The sequence below is a fragment of the Chlorocebus sabaeus genome, chromosome 6 (genome assembly GCF_047675955.1).
Source record: "Chlorocebus sabaeus isolate Y175 chromosome 6, mChlSab1.0.hap1, whole genome shotgun sequence".
Classification (NCBI taxonomy): Eukaryota; Metazoa; Chordata; class Mammalia; order Primates; family Cercopithecidae; genus Chlorocebus; species Chlorocebus sabaeus.
In genome coordinates, this window is record NC_132909.1 from 11,306,737 (window position 1) to 11,328,617 (window position 21,881).

The 21,881-nt window shown below is 54.5% G+C and overlaps 1 protein-coding gene across 1 annotated transcript; it reads right to left on the reverse strand.

Moving 5' to 3' along the window:
• Positions 1-11,210: 11,210 nt before the first annotated feature.
• On the reverse strand, positions 11,211-20,740 carry CALM3 (calmodulin 3). Its single transcript, XM_007997299.3, has 6 exons — positions 20,579-20,740; positions 16,159-16,189; positions 13,679-13,822; positions 13,411-13,517; positions 13,020-13,155; positions 11,211-12,875 (listed from the first exon to the last, which is right to left on the reverse strand). Exons 1-6 carry the CDS (start codon positions 20,579-20,581, stop codon positions 12,847-12,849), a joined length of 450 nt encoding a protein of 149 aa, XP_007995490.1. The 5' UTR covers positions 20,582-20,740; the 3' UTR covers positions 11,211-12,846.
• Between the last annotated feature and the right edge of the window lie 1,141 nt (positions 20,741-21,881).

A 21,881-nucleotide genomic window follows, 5' to 3' on the forward strand; every position in this document is an offset into this window, starting at 1 on the left:
CTCATGTTATGTGTCCTTGGAGCCCTCGCAAAGATTTCATTCATTCATTCATTCATTCATTCATTCATTCAACAGATACTTGACTGGGCACCATAGCACATGCCTGTAATCCCAGCATTTTGGGAGGTTCAGGTGGAGGATCACTTGAGCCCAGGAGTTTGAGACCAGCCTGGGCAATATATCAAGAACTTGTCTTTACAAAAAAATTTTAAAAATTAGCTGGGTGTGGTGGTGCACACCTGTAGTCCCAGCTCCCAGGGAGGTTGAGACAAGAGGATCACTTGAGCACGGGAGGTTGAGGCTGCAGTGAGCTGAGATCGTGCCACTGGGTGACAGAGTGACACTCTGTCTCAAAAACGGAAACCAAAAAACCCTCAACCTCCCCCTGAAATTCAGCAGTGCTGATTGTCTGGTGTTAAGGACACGGACAAGCCCCTGCTCCACCCTGGGCCCCGCCGGGGTGATTTCCAGCCTGCCATCCCACTCACTTCTCATAACCACTCCCTGCCCTCAGAGAGGCCCAGGATGGAGGGCGCTCAGGGGTGAGCTGACTAGCATGGAAGGAAGTGAGTAGGCGTTTAGGGTTGGGGAGGGTGAATGGGAACTCCCCCCACCCAGCCCCATGCACTGCCGGTCCCAGTTCCCCTTTCCCACTCTCCCTCTGTGTTAAAACAAAAAATCTACACTGGGAGAGGGGCGCGGTAGGTGAGGCCTGAGCCTCCAGTGAGTACAACAGCAGCCAACTCCTCCAGGGGTGAGCGGCGCTTCCTCTCACTCCATCCACAGGGCAGCCTATTATAAATCCCTCCCTCCCTCCCTCCCTCCCTCCTTCCCTCCCTCCTTCCTTCCTTCCTTCCTTCTTTCCTTCCCTCTCTTTCTCTTTCTTCCCCTCCCCTCCCCTCCCCTCCTCTCCTTTTTTGAGACGGAGTCTCGCTGTGTTGCCCAGGCTGGAGTGCAGTGGCCGGATCTCAGCTCACTGCAAGCTCCGCCTCCCTGGTTTACGCCATTCTCCTGCCTCAGCCTCCCAAGTAGCTGGGACTACAGGCGCCCGCCACCTCACCCGGCTAGTTTTTTGTATTTTTTAGTAGGGACGGGGTTTCACCGTGTTAGCCAGGATGGTCTTGATCTCCTGACCTCGTGATCCACCCACCTTGGCCTCCCAAAGTGCTGGGATTACAGGCTTGAGCCACCGTGCCCGCCCTTTCTCTCTTTCTTTCTTTCTTTCTTTCTTCTTTCTTTCTCTTTCTTTCTTTCTTTCTTTCTTTCTTTCTTTCTTTCTTTCTTTCTTTCTTTCTTTCTTTCTTTCTTTCTTTCTTTCTTCTTTCTTTCTTTCTTTCTTTCTTTCTTTCTTTCTTTCTTTCTTTCTTTCTTTCTTTCTCTCTCTCTCTCTCTCTCTTTCTCTCTCTCTCTCTCTTTCTCCTTTCCTCTCCTTTCCTCTCCTTTCCTTTCCTTTCCTTTTTTGAGATGGAATCTCACTCTGTTGCCCAGGCTGGAGTGCAATGGCACCATATTGGCCCACTGCAAACTCCGCCTCCTGAGTTCAAGCGATTCCCTTGCCTCAGCCTCCCGAGTAGCTGGATTACAGGTGTGTGCCACCACCCCTGGCTAATTTTTTTTTTGTATTTTTAGTAGAGACGGGATTTTGCCACGTTGGCCAGGCTGGTCTCGAGCTCCTGACCTCAAGTGATCCTCCCACCTTGGCCTCCCAAAATGCTTGGATTATAGGCGGGAGCCTCTGAGCCCAGAAATAAGTCCTTTCTATGGAGGTTGGAGTCCAGGTCCAGAGATGATAATCCACCTGTCCCAGCTCACACGGCGAGTGGGCGTGGGCGTGGAGCAGGCCCATCTGTCCACTCGGGGACACCTCAGTTTCCTTTTGGTCATAATCTAGCAGTTAGTTTACACGGCGGCTTTGGGGATTAAGCAATTCCCTCTGAAAAGCAAGTTAGCTCAGGGCTCGGAATAAAGCCCATAAGAAATGTCACTATGATTGCCATTGCTGTAGCTGTTGCTATTGTTATTTGGGCAGATACAATTTAAAAACAAACCACCTCCCGGCTCTGGCTCTGGTGTTTTGACTTCTTTCCCCCCCCCAGTAACCATGTTTCAAATCACAATAAAGCAGAAAAAGGGGTGTCTGGGAGAGTTGAAAACAGGTCAAGGTGACCCACGAATGAGCTGAATGAGCTTGGGGTTCCCCTGTGGGATGATGACAATGTCCTGGGGCCGGGCGCAGTGGCTCACGCCTGTAATGCCAGCGCTTTGGGAGGCCAAGGTGGGTGGATCACGAGGTCAGGAGTTCAAGACCATCCTGGCTAACACGGTGAAACCCCGTCTCTACTAAAAATACAAAAAAATTAGCCGGGCGTGGTGGCGGGTGCCTGTGGTCCCAGCTACTCGGGAGGCTGAGGCAGGAGAATGGCGTGAACCCAGGAGGTGGAGCTTGCGGTGAGCCGAGATCGCGCCACTGCACTCCAGCCTGGGCGACAGAGAGAGACTCCGTCTCAAAAAAAAAAAAAAGAAAATATCCTGGAATTGGATAGTAGTGAGGGTTGCTCAACAGTGTGAATGCACTAAATGCCACTGAATTGTAACTTTGAATGGTTAAAATAGCAACTTTTATGTTTTGTGTATCTTACTGCATGTAAAAAAAATTAAGTAAGTAGGCAGGGTGAGGTGGTTCCCACCTGTAATCCCAGCATTTTGGGAGGCTGGGGCGGGAGGATCCCGTGAGTCCAGGAGTTCAAGACCAGCCTGGGCAACATATCAAGACCCTGTTTCTACAAATAATAACAAACAAAATTAGCCGGGTGCCGGCCGGTCATGGTGGCTCACACCTGTAATCCCAACACTTTGGGAGGTCAAGGCAGGAGAATCACCTGAGGTCAGGAGTTTGAGACCAGCATGACCAACATGATAAAACCCATCTCTACTAAAAATACAAAAATTAGCCAGGCATGGTAGTGGGCACCTGTAATCCCAGCTATTTGGGAGACTGAACCATGAGAATTGCTTGAACCCAGGAGGTGGAGGTTGCAGTGAGCTGACAGCGCCATTGCACTCCAGCCTGGGCGACAGAACGAGACTGTCTCAAAGAAAAAAATAAATGTGGTACTGGAAAAAAAAAATGGTAAAGTAAGTATCTAGAACCTTTTATAGCAGCCTTTTTTTTTTTATTTTTTAATTTTTTGAGATGAAGTCTCGCTGTGTCACCCAGTTTGGAGTGCAGTGGCCTGATCTCGGCTCACTGCAAGCTCTGCCTCCCAAGTTCACGCCATTCTCCTGCCTCAGCATCCAGAGTAGCTGGGACTACAGGCGCCCGCCACCTCGCCTGGCTAATTTTTTGTATTTTTAGTATAGACAGGGTTTCACCATGTTAGCCAGGATGGTCTCGATCTCCTAACCTCGTGATCCGCCCACCTCAGCCTCCCAAAGTGCTGGGATTACAGGGGTGAGCCACCACGCCCGGCCCCTATAGCTGTCTTGCAGAGTAATTATTATATTGGTTGAATTTAATAACAAAAAAGGTTGGCTGGGCACGGTGGCTCATGCCTGTAATCCCTACACTTTGGGAGGTCAAGGTGGGTGGATCACCTGAGGTTAGGCATTTGAGACCAGCCGGGCCAACATGGTGAAGCCCCATCTCTACTAAAAATACAAAAATTAGCTGGGTGTGGTGGCGCATGGCTGTAGTCCCAGCTAGTCAGGAGGCTGAGACATGAGAATTTCTTGAACCTGGGAGGTGGAGGTTACAGTGAGTTGAGATGGTCACTCCAGTCTGGGCCACAGAGCAAGACTCTGTCTCAAAAAAAAAAAAAAAAAAAAAAAATTCCACTTGTTAAAAACAAAACACAACAGGTTGACAAACATGATTGGGACCTGTCTTTCTCACCAAGACTGGCCAAACCTTGGCCAACCCTCCTACCCCCAACAGAGGATGGTGAGGAAGGGATGGGGGGTTCTGGAGAAGGGCATTGAAGGGTGCTTACCTCCTCTCTCTGTGTCACCCCTGAAGGTGGGTCAGTTCTGCCCATCTAACCTCTGAGGTCTCACTATATACGGGGCAGAGCTGAGCGTTGGAACCACAGCATCCTTGCTTGTGGTGGGTGCTGCTCTCATTTCCATTTTTCAGATGAGGATTAAAGGAAGGTGAGGATGCAATGTAGAAGCTGTGGTTCTGCAGGCTCTTACCCACCCAGGGCCTGACATATCATTGTTTACTGCAGACCCCCTCCCCTCACCCCACCTCTGACCTGGATGTCTACACAAACAGGCCAGAGGTTTTCAGACAATGCCCCCCATCGACCCTTTGCCCCTCGGGGGTGATTTGGAAACTCCTCCTAGCTGCGATCCTGGCCCCTGACTGCCCAAGTTCATCCTCTCTGCCAGCTGCCCCGGTCCTGTCCGTAGAGCTGTATGTGGCAGTCACTGCCAGCTTTGGACAGCTCCCAGGGCTCAGGCACCACCTGGAGGCTCCGGGCCAGCCCCGCACTCCCACTCCCCTGCAGGCCTTGGCTGAGGCCACATCAGATGACTGTGGTTTCCCTGAAGAGGCCATGACGTTTTGGGTCTCCGCATCTTTGCTTATTGAGCTCACTCTTCCTGGAACCGTTTTTTTTTTTTTGAGACGGAGTCTCGCTCTGTCGCCCAGGCTGGAGTGCAATGGCCGGATCTCAGCTCACTACAAGCTCCGCCTCCCGGGTTTACACCATTCTCCTGCCTCAGCCTCCCCAGTAGCTGGGACTACAGACGCCCGCCACCTCGCCCAGCTAGTTTTTCGTATTTTTTTAGTAGAGACGGGGTTTCACCGGGTTAGCCAGGAAGGGCTGGAACCGTTTTTTCCCTTTTCCATCCGTCAAAGACACCCTTGTTCTTCAAATTCTTTCTTACGTTTTTCTTCCTTGAAGACACAACCACTCCTCCCTCGAAGGCCCTCAGCACTTTTTCGGCTGCACGATGGCACTGGCCGCAGCCTGCCGTGGCAAGGACATGTGTCTGCTCACCCGCTCCGCAGGGTCTTGTTGAGGACTATTGTATGTCAGGGCTTGTCCCTGTGATGCTGGTGACATGGCAGTGACCGATAGACCTAGCCCTGCCCTACCGAAGCTCAGAGTCCGATGGGGGAGACAACCCTGTCCTCAGAGTGGGCATGAAGCAGGGTGGAACGGTGTCTAGGCAGGAGGGCGTGGTGGCTTACACCTGTAATCCCAGAGCTTTGGGAGGCCAAGGCGGGTAGATCACCTGAGGTCAGGAGGAGGAGATGGCTGAGCAGGGAACTGAGGTTTAGAAGAAAGTGAACCAAGTTAAGAGAAGTGTTTCTGGCCAGGTGCGATGGCTCACGCCTGTAATCCCAGCACTTTGGGAGGCCAATGCAGGTGAATCACAAGGTCAAGAGTTCGAGACCAATCTGGCCAATATGGTGAAATCCCATCTCTACTAAAAATACAAAAATTAGCTGGGTGTGGTGGTGCGCGCCTATAGTCCCAGCGACTTGGGAGGTTGAGGTGGGAGGATTGCTTGGGTCAGGGAAGTTGATGCTACAGTGAGTTATGATCATGCCACTGCACTCCAGCCTGGGTGACAGAGCGAGACTCTGTCTAAAAAACAAAATGTTTTATAATAAGCAGCTAAGATACAAAAGTACGAGCTGTACTAAGAGGGCACAGTGCAAGGATCTGTGGGAATATAGACAGTCGTCCCTCATTATCCTTGGGGGATTGGTTCCAGGACCCTCCTGGGATACCAAAATCTGCGGATGCTCAAGTTCCTTATATACAATAGTGTCATATTTGCATATAATTTACATATGTCCTCCTTTATACCTTAACTCATCTCTAGATTACCTATAACACCTAATTCAATGCAAATGCTATGTAAATAATTATACTGTATTGTTTTAAAATTTGTATATTTTATTGCGTTTTTTGTTTTGTTTTGTTTTGTTTTTTGAGACAGAGTCTTGCTGTGTCACCCAGGCATGCAGTGGTGTGATCTCGGCTCACTGCAACCTCCACCTCCCAGGTTCAAGCAATTCTTGGGCCTCAGCCTCTTGACTAGCTGGGATTACAGGAGCCCACCACCACACCTGGCTAATTTTTTTTGTGGGGGGGTGGGGCAGACAGGGTCTCACTCTGCTGCCCAGACTGGAGTGCAGTGGCTCCATCTCAGCTTGCTGCAACCTCTGCCCCCCAGGTTCAAGCAATTCTCCTGCCTCAGCCTCCTGAGTAGCTGGGACTACAGGTGCGCACCACGACCACCCGGCTAATCTTTGTATTTTTAGTAGAGACGGGGTTTCATTATGTTGGCCAGGCTGGTCTCGAAGTCCTGACCTCAAATAATCTACCTACCTTGACCTCCCAAAGTGCTGGGATTAGAAGCGTGAGCCACCGCTCCCAGCTTACCTGGCTAATTCCCAGCTTACCTACCTACTAAAATTTTTAGTAGAGATGGGGTTTCGTTATGTTGGCCAGGCTGGTCTCAAATTCCTGACCTCAGGTGATCCACCTACCTCAGCCTCCCAAAGTGCTGGGATTATAGGAGTGAGCCACCGCACCTGGTGTGTTTTGAATATTTTTCATCTGCAGTTGGCTCAAACCAGCAGAAACAGAGGGTGACTGGTCTAGGCGCCTGCCCTAGTCTGGGTTGGGGCTCAGGAAGTGATGTGCTGGGAACGGGGGACTCAAAGGGACTTGATTCATTTTACGATTTATTTCTTTTTATTCATTCCCATCTCCCTAGCACCCGACCTGACCCACAAATGGGACTTAAAACACCGGCGCACACACACATATACCGTGGGCTGGGCCTGGGAGTTGTAGCTCGGAAAGGTCTTCCGTGGTCATTGCCCCACCTGCTGGTCACACTGGGAGTAACACTCAGGAGTGGCCCCAGAGCCACCCTCTGGGAAGTGAGGGGATCCTTGGGAGCCCTCAGGCGGCCCTGGTTGGGTAAGTCCCCTTGTCTGGTCACTTTCTCAGGATAGGTTTTGAGCTGGTCTAGTAGCCCTGCGAGGCTGAACTGGAAATGACTCCAGGTCCAGGCATTTCTCCGCTTTGGGCTGGAGCCGGCTCCTCTCAGTGCTTGCCCAGGGGCCATTAGAAGCTGAGTGCGCTCTATGGGTCTTTGATTAGTAAAAAATGGGAAGGGAAGTCATGATTATTTAATAATGTAGCCTGTCTGGGAGTAAAAGTCTTTCAAAACATAGGGCCCAAGGGGGAAACTACTGATAGGCAGCTGAGAAGCATGGGCACCAGGATGCGGTGGGAGAAGGCGTTGGCGTTGGGATCCGAGTGCGCTGGGCTTTGAGACCCGGCTCAGCTGCTTCCAGGAAGTGTGGTGTGGTGCAAGAGGCTTCACCTGCCGGGCCTCCACTCCTCTACGGCCAGATTTCTCCAGTGACTCATGCCGGCATGCCTGGGCAGGGTCTGCACACCTTGAGTGGGTGCTGCGTTTTAGTGTGAGTCCATCCAGCCTGGGTGTGAACTAAGTGAAATGATGTCTATAAAGTTTGGCACGGCCGGGCGCGGTGGCTCACGCCTGTAATCCTAGCACTTTGGGAGGCCGAGGCGGGCGGATTGCCTGACCTCAGGAAACCACCCTGGGCAACACGGTGAAACCCCCCTCTCTACTAAAATACAAAAAAATGAGTGGGGCGTGGTGACACGCGCCTGAGATCCCAGCTACTCAGGAGGCCGAGGCAGGAAAATTGCTTGAACCCGGGAGGCGGAGGTTGCAGTGAGCCGAGATGACGCCGCTGCACTCCAGCCTAGGCGGGGGTGGGTTGGGGGGTGTGTGGGGGGGTGCGGAAGAGAGAGAGTTTGGCATCCTAGCACTTTAGGAGGTTGAGGCATACTGAGGTCATTTGAGGTCAGGAATTGGAGACCAGCCTGGCCAACATGGTGAAACCCTGTCTCTACCAAAAATACAAAAATTAGCTGGGTGTGATAGCAGGCACCTGTAATCCCAGCTGCTCGGGAGGCTGAAGCAGGAGAATCGCTTAAACCTGGGAGGCGGAGGTTGTAGTAAGCTGAGATTGCGCCACTGATCTACAGCCTGGGCAACAAGAGCAAAACTCCATCTCACACACACACAAAAAAAATGCTGGCTGGGCATGGTGGCTCACACCTATAATCTCAGCACTTTGGGAGGCTGAGGTGGGCAGATGACGAGGTCAGGAGTTCGAGACCAGCCTGGCCAACATAGTGAAACCCCGTCTCTACTAAAAATACAAAAAATTAGCCAGGCGTGGTGGTGGGCACCTGTAATCCCAGCTGTTGGGTAGGCCGAGGCAGGAGAATCACTTGAACCTGGGAGGTGGAGATTGCAGTGAGCCAAGATCACACCACTGCACTCCAGCCTGGGAGAGAAGAGTGGGACTCCATCTCAAAAAAAAAAAAAAAAAAAGGCCAGGCGTGGTGGCTTACACCTGTAATCCCAGAGCTTTGGGAGGCCAAGGTGGGTGGATCACCTGAGATCAGGAGTTTGAGACCAGCCTGGCCAACATGGTGAAACCCTGTCTCTACAAAAATACAAAAATTAGCCAGGCGTGGTGGTGCATGCCTGTAATCCCAACTACTGGGGAGCTCAAGGCAGGAAGGCAGGAGAATAGCTTGAACCTGGGAGGCAGAGGTTGCAGTGAGCTGAGATCACGCTATTGCACTGCGGCCTGGGCAACAGAGTGATACTCTGTCTTAAAAAAAAAAAAAAAAAGTTGGCCAGGCGCGGTGGCTCAAGCTTGTAATCCCAGCACTTTGGGAGGCCGAGACCATCCTGGCTAACACCGTGAAACCCCGTCTCTACTAAAAAATACAAAAAACTAGCCGGGCGTGGTGGCGGGCGCCTGTAGTCCCAGCTACTTGGGAGGCTGAGGCAAGAGAATGCCGTGAACCCGGGAGGCGGAGCTTGCAGTGAGCTGAGATCCAGCCACTGCACTCCAGCCTGGGCGACAGAGTGAGACTCCGTCTCCAAAAAAAAAAAAAAAAAAAAAAAAGTTTGACACAACCCAAGTTGGTGGATGTTTGTATCATCTTCCCTTACAGATTATCATTTGCCATTTTGCAGACTTGTAAATGCAGGCCGAGGGAAGTGAAATCGCTGCTCCAAGGTTATTGAAGTGGCAGTGGTGGCCCCTTGGGACTTAGTGAGCAAAAGGTTCATTCTTGTGAGTGAGTCTCAACCTGGAATTTGAGCCCAGTCCTGTGGGAAACCACAGCCCATCTTTGACTCAACTACTAGACCAGAATTTTCCCCAGGTACCTGACTGCTAAAGGGGCAGCTCCCATTTCAGACCCCACCAATGGGACGCCAGCCTCAGCCTGGCCTCTCCACTGGCTCTGGCTCTGGCCTGCCTGAAGGCTGTCTGTTTTTAAACTATCATTTACCCTAAAGTCCAGCTGTTGGGCGCTTGGACTCCTCATGGTCAGATCTGGTTCAGATTCCGGCTGTGTTCCTACTTCATAACCTTGCAGTAGTGACTTCACTCCTCTGGGCCTCAGTTTCCTGGTCAGCAAAATGGGAACGAATGGCATCCAGCCCGAGTGGTTGCTTTAAGGCTCTGATGAGCTCGTGGATGCAGAGATTCAAAGGCATCCCATGAAGCAGGAAGCACCCAGCCAATGGTGGCAGGAGCTCACCGAACACTTCCTGAGCACCGCACACCCTCCTCCTTCCTGTAGGCTCACCCAATCCTCAGCTCAGCTCAGGAGGCCGGTACCATTATACCCCCATTTTGTGGACAGGGTCATCGAGGTCCAGAAACTCTAAGGTATCTGCCCAAGGCCTCAAGGCAGGTGAGTACTGGAACTGGAATGCTAAGGCAGGTGCTTGTGCCCAGACCCCAAGTTGTTATCCATTATACTCTGTCTTTACTGCACCACCAAATACCAAGCCACAACCACGTGGCAGGAAAAGGGGGCCCAGAAGCTGGGGCTCTGGAAAATGGCTTGCCACTCCCAACGTCTCCACCCATGCCGCTGGCTCTGGTGACTGGGATGCACCAGGAAAACCCAGCCAAGGCCTGATCTCTCTGCCACAAGGAAGGCCGTGGGGTTGGGCCAGGCTTCCCCTGCCCTCTGAGGCCAAGTGCAGATGAGTGGAAGGACCTCTTTTCATTCCACTGACTTCTATCTCTGCTCCACCCTTGCCCAGCTTCTGTGGTTGTGTGAGAAGCTCAGAAGGTAAAGACAATGCTTATTAATCTGTCATTCTCCATGCCCCCGAGGGAGAATGAGAAAAGCCCCTGAGGATTCTGACCCATCCCTCCACTATAGCCCCACTGGACTGGCAGGGTCTTGCTATGTTGCCCAGGCTGGTCTTAAACTCTTGGGATCAAGTAATCCTCCTGCCTCAGCCTCCCAAAGTAGGAGGATTACAGGCATGTGCCACCGGGTGCTGTTAAGGAGGCTTCTTCCTCACATCCCCACTTGCCATGAGGAAGCTGAGCTTTCTGTGGTTTGTAATTTGGCTGTGACCACATAGTGGTTTGTACTCTGCCTTATGTGGTTTGCAATTGTTTTGGGCTTTTTGTTTCAAATCTTCAAACCAACACCAAGTCCCATGCCCCCCCTATGAGCTCAGGACCATGCCTTTCTCACCATTGCAGATCCACACTTGCCATGTTTTGGCTGCCTGTGAGACTAAAGCAGTGAATGCCATCCCTCTCCCCAAAGCATCAAGAGGCTCACCCACTGCAAGGACCACCCCTGCCTTCCTCTCTTCGCCCAGCTGGGCTCCAAGCTGCTCGGGGATCTCACCCAGCCTTGCTGGATTTCCTTCAGTTCCTAGGTGTCCAGGCTCCTCTTGTCTCAGGACTTCCATACATGTTGTCCCCCTCAACTGGAACGCCCTTCCTTCCCCTACCCAGCTAGGGGACTGTCCATCTTTCAGGTAGGTCTCAGCTCAGTCCTGCCACTGGACTGGGCTGACCCCTTCTCTGTGTGCATGATGGGGCTGCCTCAGACAGAGCCTTCTCAGTACTCCCCTTTCAATTTGCATGACTATCTCCAGGCCAGGACCCTGCCCTTGACGACCCTGTGGTCTAGCTGGGATCAGAACTGTGGTTCAGAGGCGTCCACTGGGCTGCACTGACCGGACGCAGCTTCAGAGCCAGCTTGGAGGAGAGGCTCTTTCACATCTGGGCCAAAGGAGCCAGCGTGGGGGTTGGCGGGGTGGGGGGGCAGGCGAGAAACTGAGACACGAGGGGAGGAACCAAGTCAGGTAGTCACTGTATTTTATTGGAAAACATTGATATATATTTTTCTTCACAGCTTGAACTGAACACAATATTGCCCGGTTTTAAAAAAAAAAAAAAAACCAAAACATTCCGAAAATGTCCACAGCCTCACGCCTACCTGCCCTTACCCTCAGCTCTTGGCTGGGTCTCCCACTATGCCCCGTCCCTCCTTCCCTCAGAGGCTGGGTGCCAGAGGGTGGATGAGAAGAGATTCTCAAAGCTGGGCAGGTCCCAGGAAAAGCCACTTGATCGACCTGGGCAGTGAGGGGAAGCAGGGGGTGGGGAGGGGTGGGGGTAGGTGGTGGGGGGAGCCAGATGAAATGAACAGAAAGGGGAAAAAAACCCAGACGACTGAACTGCCCACATTGACTTACTTGTCCCAGAGGCGAAAGTCAGAAGCAGGGGCACGGATCATGCTCTCCGCTGGGGGAGTATGGGGGCAGGCAGGTGGGCGAGGGGAGAGGCAGAGAAGAGGGCACGGAGCACAGATGTGAGGAAGCGGCACCAAGTCACCACGGAGAAGCGGGAGGTGCTAGTGGACCAGGACGCAGAGGCTGCCGTAGCTGCTGTCCCCTGGGCAGCTGGCCGACAAGACTGTTTTATTGCAGGTGCGTTCTCTTGAGAGCGTGGTGGGGCCCATCTTCCCTCTCCCCACCCTTTAGCTAGCCCAGCATGGTTCTGAACAAAATGAAAGTTTTAAGGGCCATAGAGGGGAAAGAAAAAAAAAAAGAGAGAACCAGCACATTACAAAGCGACCATCCCCACATCCATTCCTAGGACGGGCCCTCAGGGCGGTGGGTGCTTTGTGAGGAGGGAGCGGCATGGGATGTTAGCACCAGGTATTTACAGAACAGCTCCAGAGCGCTTCAGGAACGCGGGCAAGTCCAATTTGCAGAGTGGCCAAATGAGCAGTCCCCACCCAGCCAAACCTCAGAATGCCAATCGGATGGTTGCAGAACAGCAGCCAGTGGGATGCAAGTGTTGCCCACTGTCAGTCCCCTTCTGTGAGTCGGTCCCCTCGACCCCCTCCTGGGCCACATCCAGTCAACGCCGCAATTCCTCAACGCCCCTCAGTCCTTCTGGAATGCCTCTCTTGGCACCCCTGCCCCAACAGGCTGCTGGGATCTGCACATGGAATCACAGGGCTGGTTGCATGCAACGGCAAAGGGCATGCTCTTCTGCCTGGGGGAGGGCCTCTTGTCCCTCCCAGCAGGTCCCGGGACAGGGCTGGCAGCCACCCCAGCACCCAAAATAAGATGACAAACAAGAGGAAACAAACCAAAATGGAGGAGAGCCACCCGGGCTGGAGGAGGGCAGAGGCTCCCCAAGGGGATCTGGGGAGGGCTTCATCTTATGAATGCATCAGGCCTTGGAAGACATGGATGGAAGAGGCGAGGGCAAAAGGAAGAGATGAGGGGCATGGAGAGAGACTCAGGGAAGAAGGAGAAAGAGCAATCATGCAGCTTGGGACAAATCTTTTGTTGCTTTATCAGATTCTCAGTCAATCAATTGGTGTTTGCTAGAACCGGGGTACGCAGGGGAGTGTTGAAGAGAGAGTGCGCGCGCGAGAAGAGAGAGATCAAGAGAACGGGCATCGCCAGCTGCCCGGGAGGCCTTCACTTTGCAGTCATCATCTGTACAAACTCTGTGGAGTGAAGCAGAGAGAGAGGAGGTCAGGCGGGCAGGCTGAGTGGTGAGTGGCCCTCCCCAACATGAGGGATCTGGGGGCTTGTTCCTGAAGCTGCGATTCTCTTCTTCTTCGGGACTCACAAGCCTGGCCTGGACTCACCTTCATAATTGACCTGGCCATCTCCGTCGATGTCAGCCTCTCTGATCATCTCATCCACCTCCTCGTCGGTCAGCTTCTCCCCCAGGTTCGTCATTACGTGACGCAGCTCTGCGGCGCTGATGTAGCCGTTCCCATCCTGGGGGTTGGGGATAAAGGCTTTCACTGGGCACTTCTCCCGGCGGGGAGAGAGGCAGTGAGAGGGGTGGCTGTCATCACCATCCCTCGGCAGTGAGCACAGTGAGGGAGGCTGCCTGAGGTGGCAGAGCAGGTTGGCAGTGAGGCTGGCACCGGGACGTGGGCCTCCTGGAAGTGGTAGCTCCGTGGATCCAGTTCTGTCTGCCTGCCTGAAGGCTGGTGTCAGTCTCAGAGCCGCCCCTGGAGGGTTGCTTACCTTGTCAAAGACACGGAACGCCTCTCGGATCTCCTCCTCACTGTCTGTGTCCTTCATCTTTCTGGCCATCATGGTCAGGAACTCCGGGAAGTCAATGGTCCCGTTCCCTGGAAGGTAGGGAAAGGATGGAGAATGCTCTCGGCTTGGGCCCTGGAAGATGACCCTGGGCCCTGATAGATATGGGCTCATCCATCACCCTGAGGGAAGCTCCCTGCAGTCACTCAGGGTGACCAGGAGCGGGGCTGCCCACACACTCTGTGGGGCTCACCATCTGCATCCACCTCATTGATCATATCCTGCAGCTCTGCTTCAGTGGGGTTCTGTCCCAGGGATCTCATCACTGTCCCCAACTCCTTGGTGGTGATAGTGCCATCTCCATCCTTGTCAAAGAGGGAGAAGGCCTCCTTGAACTCTGGGGAAAGAAGGGGAAGGAGTCAGAAGTCATAAGGCCCACAGGACAATCCTTACCTCTGGATGTTGGACGCCTTCCCTAGAGCAAGGCCAAGGGTGTCAGTCCCACCTAAAGAAACTGAGACAGACTTCAAGTCCCACGCAATCAGTTCGCTTTCCTCAGTGCTCAGGGCAAAGCCCTTCCAACCTTCATTCAACAGTTATTGAACATCAACACTGTGCTAGGTAAAGCTATTTTTCTGGCCAGCCAGTGAAGACGGTGGGGAAAAATGGTCTGGCAGCTGTCCTTAGATGATTCTACATTTCTGTTTGGTCCCTGGCTTTGGCTTCTCCCTCAAATGATGAAATGGACCAAAGTCACGGAGTAAATGAGAGCCGTAAGGATTCTTCATCGGAGTGTATTAGCCAGGGTTGGTTGGCTGGGACGAGGAGGGGAGGCTGCAGAATGCCTCTGGCCAGCCTGAAGAGGAAGTGCAGACATCCACTCCCTTCTGACTGCCAGCCCTGTTCCCTGCCGTGGGTGCTACCAGCTTCCAGAGGAGCTGAGCCACTGTGGTGAGCGTGGGGGTGGTCGGCAGCAGAACATGGCTGACGGACGGTGCGTGGGGTGAGTAGGGGGATGGAAAGTGAGGGGACGGCTGCCAAGCCAGGAGGATGAGGAGCTAGCGGTGCTGAGTGGGAAGGCCACAGCTGGGGCCGCATCAGGAGCAGGGAGAGAAGCACATGGCTCTTGCCCTCCCACTGGGCCCATTTTGGCACCTGGTGCTCCTCTACCCCCAAGCCCTCAAAGAACAGATGCCTGGCAGCCTATTCCCAGAGGGTGTGGGCTGGGGTGAGGCGGTGGACACTTTGCTAATGGGGACAGAGTGAAAAGCAGACTGTTTATGTTGCACAAGGCCAGAGTTGGGAGATGGGTGGCAGGTACATTGGGAGGGACATGCACAGCTGGGCAGCTGTGGTCCTGAGCCTCTGGGCCCTGGGGACATGGCAAGAGTCTCCTTGGGGAGGCTGGCACCTCTCTGCGCTGAGGCCTTGTTGTTCTTGGGGAGGGCAAGGAGTGGGTCATGGGGGTACCCCGAGCTCATGATCACTAAACTGGGCCATCCTCTGGCTTTCCTCAGGGGTCTCCATAGCCACCTGGGGCCAAAATTTTGAAGCTACAAAGGTGATTCTGTGTTGGGGGTTGAGGGGAGAAAGGAGAGAAGGCAAGTCCATTCCTGTCTCCTCCCACTGCAGAAGCTGGGCCTTCAGTACTTGTCACACAGCCGGCTGAGCCTGACAGCAGAGCTGGGGGCTGGGTAGCTGGTGGGGAGCAGAGGCCCATTCTCTGGATCGCTCCTCTGGTCTACTGTGTGCTGGCCCCTGGCTATGGAGATAAACCAAGAGTTGCTCTTTGTCCTCGGGCAGCTCAGTATGGGCGGGTAGGCAGGCACAGATCCATAATTACACAATAGTTCCTGTAGCTGACCATTCTGGGGTTTTAGAGGGGTTAGAAAAATGAATTAGATGGGATCCAGGGATTTCTTCCAGCTTGCTGAGAGAGAGATGATTGTTTAGCCAGCAAAAGTTTGCAGAGGACCTACTATGTTCTAGGCAGGCACTGAGGCTATAGCAGAGACCAACAAAACCAAGTCCCAAACTCAGTGGAACTCACATCTAGTAACAGGAGATACAACAGGTGAAGACAAAAGAAAATAATTTCAGACGGCGAGAAAGGTTACAAAGAAAATAAAGTGATGTGAAGGACAGTAAAGGAAGGCTGTGTACTTGAGGTGGAGGTCAGGGAAGGCCTCCCCGAGGGGACATCTGAGCTAAGGGATGGGAAGGAGCTGCCCATGCCAAGCGCTGGGGAGGCACTTCCGCCAGCAGAACAGGCAGGCGCAGGCACATGCGAAAGGAAGTGCAAAGCGCAGGCAAGTGCAGAGGTGGGAGTGACGAGCCAGCTCCTGGGCGGCTCCTAAAGTGGGACAGGAGCTCTGCAGGCCCCACATGGAGGCAGGGAGCTCACCTTCTAAGCCAACCTGGCTGAAGCTGGGAGAGAGAGTTGGGTTTGTCCTACAGCCACTGATTATCAAGCCCCTAGATAACCCAGGCCCAGGAGAAGAACACAGCCTTTGGTGTCTGGTAAAGGCCTGTCTCAGGGCCGTGGGGCTTGGTGTCATTGGGACACTAGTGTGCTCTTACACACATTTATCAGCATTCTAGGCACAAGGCATAGTGTTAGGTGACACAAGGGATACAGAGGTTCACCCATCAGATGTCACTTCTCGGTGGCTAAGATTTGGCTGGGGATGTGGAGGCTTTCCTGAGCTAAGATGAGGGGGATAGCAGACTCACCTGCGATCTGCTCCTCAGTCAGCTGGTCAGCCTGGAAAAGCAGGAAGGGGAAAGTCAGTCACCAGGCCGGACAGCACGGACGCATCTTCCTCACTCAGCCCAGGCCCCCGGCCCCAGTGAGGCCAGCTCCACATGGCATTCCTGCTGAGCCAGGGAGGAGCATGCCAGAGTCAGGGTCTGAGGCAGAGCCAGCGCCTGATGATAAAGTCTGGTGATTTAGAAAGCTGGGTACCAGGGTTGGCTGGACACTCAGGCCTGCCGGACGCAGGGCCCGATGAAGCTGCCCAGACCCACGGGCCTCCAATCTCAACTCAGCATGCGGGAGCCACAGGGGCAGAAGAAATGCCTGCCCTAGCCCCAAACCAGCGGCACAGGTTTGCATCTCATCAGTGGGAGCCTCAGAGGCTGAGTGAAGGGAGTGATTGCCCTGGAGGCCTCATCAAGAAGCTCTAGAAGGCTCCAAACTGAAGCAGGCCAGTCCTTGGGTAGGGCAGAGGGACGATGTCTGGGGCTATCTCTGCTAGTTTCTGTGTCACCTATTTGGAGGCGCTTGGCTCAGGCAGAGTTGACCCAAGTGGCAAAAATTCTCCTAACTGGCGGGCCCCAAGTTGCTCAAGCGCCTAAAGAACTCTGGTCAGGCTGGAGGCAGGCGCTCCACCCCCTGCGCACAGTGAGGGCACAGGGCACCATTCTGTTGTGTTTCTTTTGGGCAGGAGGGACACACGTCAGGGAGAGGGCTGCGGCGGGCAGCAGCAGAGGACTGAAGTCAGCTTGCACTGCAGTTTTTAACCCTTTCCAGCTTGGGCACTCTGGGGACTGGCCAGTTGGTGGCAGGCAGCCCTTGCTGCATGCGGGGTTTGGGGGTGGGGAGGAGATGCAGGGACTGGCTTCTCCTGCACTGGTATGCTGGGCATCAGCCAGGCATAGTGATCCTAAGGGGCAGGAGCTGGGCTCAGGGGTTGGGGAGGCTGAATCCCAACATTTAGCTTTAGCAGCCAAAAGACAAATTTTCCCTGGTTTTTGCTGATGCTGTTAAGAAGGCACCATCATCCCAGGACCACGGTGGGTCTGTTCCCCTTCCTTTCACAATCAGGCAAAGGGGCTCCAAGTCTACAGCAGGTTCTAGTCTTGAGTCTGAGAGCCTCAGAAATGGAAGCAAACTATTATTATGTGAATTTCCAGTATTCTACCAAGAGGTTCCAGAGGCTAGGAACAAACCACCGCCTGCCTCCCCTATCCCCACCCCCGTCCCAAATATTAACAATTACTGATCTAAAAAAGTTAGAAAAAAACAAACAAACAAAACCCCAAAAAACTAAGCGAAGAGGAACTTGAGGCCAAGTCCCAAATAGGCAGAATGGGAGGGGTAATCAAAGTGATGATCGCAGAGGGGAGAGGGCTGAGGGAGGGAGAAAGACGAAGGTAAAGAAGGAAAATGGCACACATGCACTTTCTGGAAAAGTCCAAAGTGTAAAGGGGAGGTGGGGAGGCCAAATGAAGATTCTTCTGCATTGCCTTCAAAAAAGACAGGGTGGTTGGGCTCCTAAATGCCAACCTGGCAGCCCCAGGCCCAAGAGCCCCTTGCTCCACCCACCCCCCACCTCCTACCATCGGCAAAAAAGCCTGGGGCCATCCCTTAGGTCCTGACACCTGAGGAAGAGGCTTGGGGAAAGTGAGAAGGGAGGATGGGCTTCTGGTTACTGAGGCCAGGCAATGCCCGGGGAGGGGCAGGGGAAGAACAGAGAGGAGGGCAGCAGTGTGGGGAGGCGGCTGCCATCCCATCTGCTTTTCATTCTTTCCCCTGGCCTAGAATGGAAAAAGCGAGCCCAGTCAGGGCCTTCCCACCCCACTGCTCCGCCCTGCAAGAAGTCCAACTCCCCAGACCTTTGGGCAGCACTGTAAGGGGCTGGGGGTGGGGGCGAGGAGGCTGTGACAGGCTGCAGACTGCCCCGAGCGGCTCTGAAGGCCAGCGTTTGCCAGTCTCCACCAAAACACTGGAAGATGCAGAAGAGGCACTGCCATGTTCAGTTCTGTCACAGGGTTGCTGCAAATAGGCGTGGTTCTGCATGGAGGGCCTGTCAGACGCTCTCCCTCCCATGGTGGAGACCCACTTCCCTGCTTGGTCAAGGAAAGGTACAGATCTCAAGCAAGGTTGCCGCCCAGAAAACCGACTGCCTAAGAAGAGATCATTGATCCTTGCTCAAGGTTTCTTCCCTTTCTAGACCTGAAGACTAAACTTTCAACAGAAACTGTTTCCAAAATAACTCAGCTGGTCTCCTGCTTCCTTATCCCTCATCTTAGGCTCCAGCAAGGGGCTGGACAAGAAAAAAAAACATGAGGTGGGGGAGGGAAGAGGGTATGATTTCTCTGCCTTGCCCCAGCCCCCAGCCAATGCCAGAGAACAGTGTTAGATGAGATCAGAAACCAAGGCCAGGGCCCCTCACCCGGGCCAAGGAGGAGCCACAGAGCTCAGGCCAAAGTCCAAGGCCAGTTAACAGTGACTTGTCCCACCTCTACCTTGCTGATTACAAACGGAAAGAGAAACTAGTTGTGGCCAAAGCTCGGGTCCTATTCTGGAGGTAGGAGGTCCGCTAGTGCTTCAGGGCTCCTTTAGCCAGGTTCTGCTGGGGGAAAATGGGGTAGCGGCAAGAGGAGCCATCAGGTCTGTGTCAGCAAGTATGAGATCTGATACACGGCAGCGGCTGCCTGTTCTCCCCAGCCTTGCCAGGGAGGATGGCTGCACACGGTTCCCAGGCTCAGCCTGGGGGGGCTGTGGGTGTTGTGGGTGGCAGGGAGTAGGAAAGAACTAGTCTGCTGGTTTTCTCTCAAAGCCCTAACTGTGAATTAACAGACACGCTCAGTGAGGGTCCTGAATGGAACAAGTGGTCCTCAGGCCAATCAAGGGGTCTCCCCAGAGGCACTCTCTGATCAAGCTCTGCAGCCCCCACCTCGAGGGCACGGGAATAGGCATCTGATTGTCACCGACGCCACACTGTACTGCACTGTCATTTGGCACAAGTGAGGAGGTGCAGCATGGTGCGTGGGGCTGGGGATCATGAGAAAACTGGCGCTCCTGTTGGGAAAAGGCAGTGCTCTTGGCCTGAAAAGGCCAGCAACGGAGTGAGGCTTCTAGGCTTGAAAAAGCTGGCTCATTCGAGGCACCCCAAACTTTGATCTCCCATCCCCATTTCATGAGGCTTCAGTGCGCAATAGGGGCCTGAACAGCTCCGCCCACCTGCTCCCACTGCCCCGGTGCCTTCCGCCCAGCCACGTTCTTCCTGGGGAAGGAGGACGGGTAGAAAAGCTTCCTCCGGCCCCTGCAGCCCACTCCCAATCCACACTGAGCTGTCTTTGTCCTGGCCTGTCCCTGGAGACTGGCAGGGCGCTACCCACATCCACCCCCAAACCTAGGCCCCCCTTGACTGCCATTCATTTTCTCCCTCCACCTCACCTCCCAACCACCCAAGCTCCCCCACCCCTCTCCTTGGAAATCCATCTTCTCATGGACCCAAACACAACACTCTTACCCCATTTAAAAAATTCTGTCTTTCTAGAGCAACAGTCTTAACCCACTAGTAACCTCGGAACCTTTTTTAGCTACTTCCAAATTAACCCCAGGGGCCCCTGTCCCCCGACTACTGGCAAGCCCCACTCTCACCATCCCTTTTCACCACCTCCACGACCCCGATCCTTCTCCGTCCGGAAGCCTTCAAGAGCATCTTCTAATCTCCGCTGCCACCCACCCCAGGCTCTTCCTCCCGTAAGCTTGCACCTCACCCTCCTCCTCCTCTGCAGTGCTGGGCTTTGGAGACCACCCTCCCCCACCCTCCGGAGTCTCATCTGTAGAAGTGACCGCCCATCCCTGACCCTCTCCTCTGCCCCACAGGAGCCCAGGGGTCGCCCCTCCCCGCCCAGGCCCAGCTACCCTCCACCACCCCATCCAGGAGCAGCCCAGCCTCCCTTCGTCCCCCGTTCCCCGCATCCTCTCAGGACCAAACGCCTTCATCAGGGCCTAAATAGCTCCCCTCCCCAGCCCATCTTTCTCATTTCGTCCCCTGGGGTCCAAACACTTCCATTCTGAGACCCAACGCCCCATCCTGGGTCCAAAATCCTTTTAAGCGGTCCCACTGAGGGTCCCGATCCTCCATCCGGGGTTCAAATGTCCCCTTTAGGGACTCAGATAACCATTTGTGGGCTTAAACATCCCATTTGGTGCTAAAGTCGCTTCTGGAAACCTTTGGGGATTCAGACGTCCCGCTCTGGGTTCAACGGCCCCCAACAACGGGGGTAGAAAGCGGTCCCGAGGCTCTCGCCGGGCCCGGACGCCCCCCACTCTGGGCTCCGTCGCCCCCTCAGGGGTCCTGCCCCGCTAAGCCCGTCTCAGAGCCCGCAGCCTCGGCGGCCACCCAGCCTCACTCACCATGGCGAGGCCCGGGGTGTCCGGAGCACGGGGATCAAGGTTCCTCCGGCGGCGGCAGCAGCTGCAGCAGTTCCAGCTCCGCCGCGCGTCCGCGCCTCCACACTCACTGCCCGCAGCGCGCGCGCCGCCGCCGCCGCCGCCGCCGCCCGCCCCAACAGTCCCTCAACGGCCGCCGCGCGCGCCCCGCCTCGCTCGGCCCCGCCCCACCCGGCCCGCGCGCCGCCGCACTGCGGCTCCCACGGATCCCTCCGCGCCCAGCTCCACACCAACGGGACCGCGAATCTCTCGTCCCCACCCTGCACAGGAACTGGATTTGCCACCGGGCGCGCGCGCGCTCGCTCCCGCCGCCGGACTACTTTCCTCACCGCGCGCCCCGCCTCCCGGGCCCACTCCACTTTCCCCCTCGGCGGAGGGGCACGACTCGGCGGTGCGTGACGCGTCCCTCTGTGAGCCGCGTCACTATTGGGCCTGGCCCATGGCGGAAATGAGAGCGTGGCGCCTATTGGTCCGACCTTCCCTGCAATGCGTCAAACTGGGGCGAGCCACTGCAAGGTGGTGGTGGGGAAGTCTGGACTCTGTGGCCACGTGGGGCTTTGAGGAGTAACGAGGCGAAGGGGGAAACGGTGTGGCCGTTAGATAAGCAAATACATCGTTACTGTGGCCAGGGAGTGGTAAAAAGGCTGGCGACAAATGCAGAAGGGCTTTCTCGGCCCTCCCCTTTAACCGCTGGAAGATGGTTCAATCCAAAATGCTAGGGTTTAGAAGCTCCGCCCCTAACTGGGCCCTTCGTGGTGGCGGGGTCTCCAAGGTGCCACCTAACGCTCAAAGGTTCTGCCCTCCCTGGTCTTGACTCTGCGTCCTAAGACGCACTCAGCCGGTGGGCGGGACCCCTGGGCCTGATTCATTCTTGATCCGCTGAGGGTCTGTGAAATTAGGACCATCCCAGGACAGCCTATGGGAACAGGGTATTCATTCAGTCATTCGTGCTATAAGCATTAATTAGGCGCCTGCTGTATGCAGGGACCTGAGCTTGGCTGGGCAGGGGAGACCATACTCCCCAACCAGTCTCTGCAGACAGACGACCTCACTCCTTATTCCAGTGTTCCAGTCATAGGAGGAAAAAGATCTGAAACTTTGTTTATAGGAGCTCAGAAAATGATCACCTCCACCCCCTTCCCCGTTTAGGATAGGAACTGACAGTCTCCTGCGTGTCCCCTCCCCACCATGGTGATGGGTGAGAGATGGGCAAACGAGTCAGGCTGGGCCAATCATTATGCTCCACCTGGAACAGAATGGAGATTGA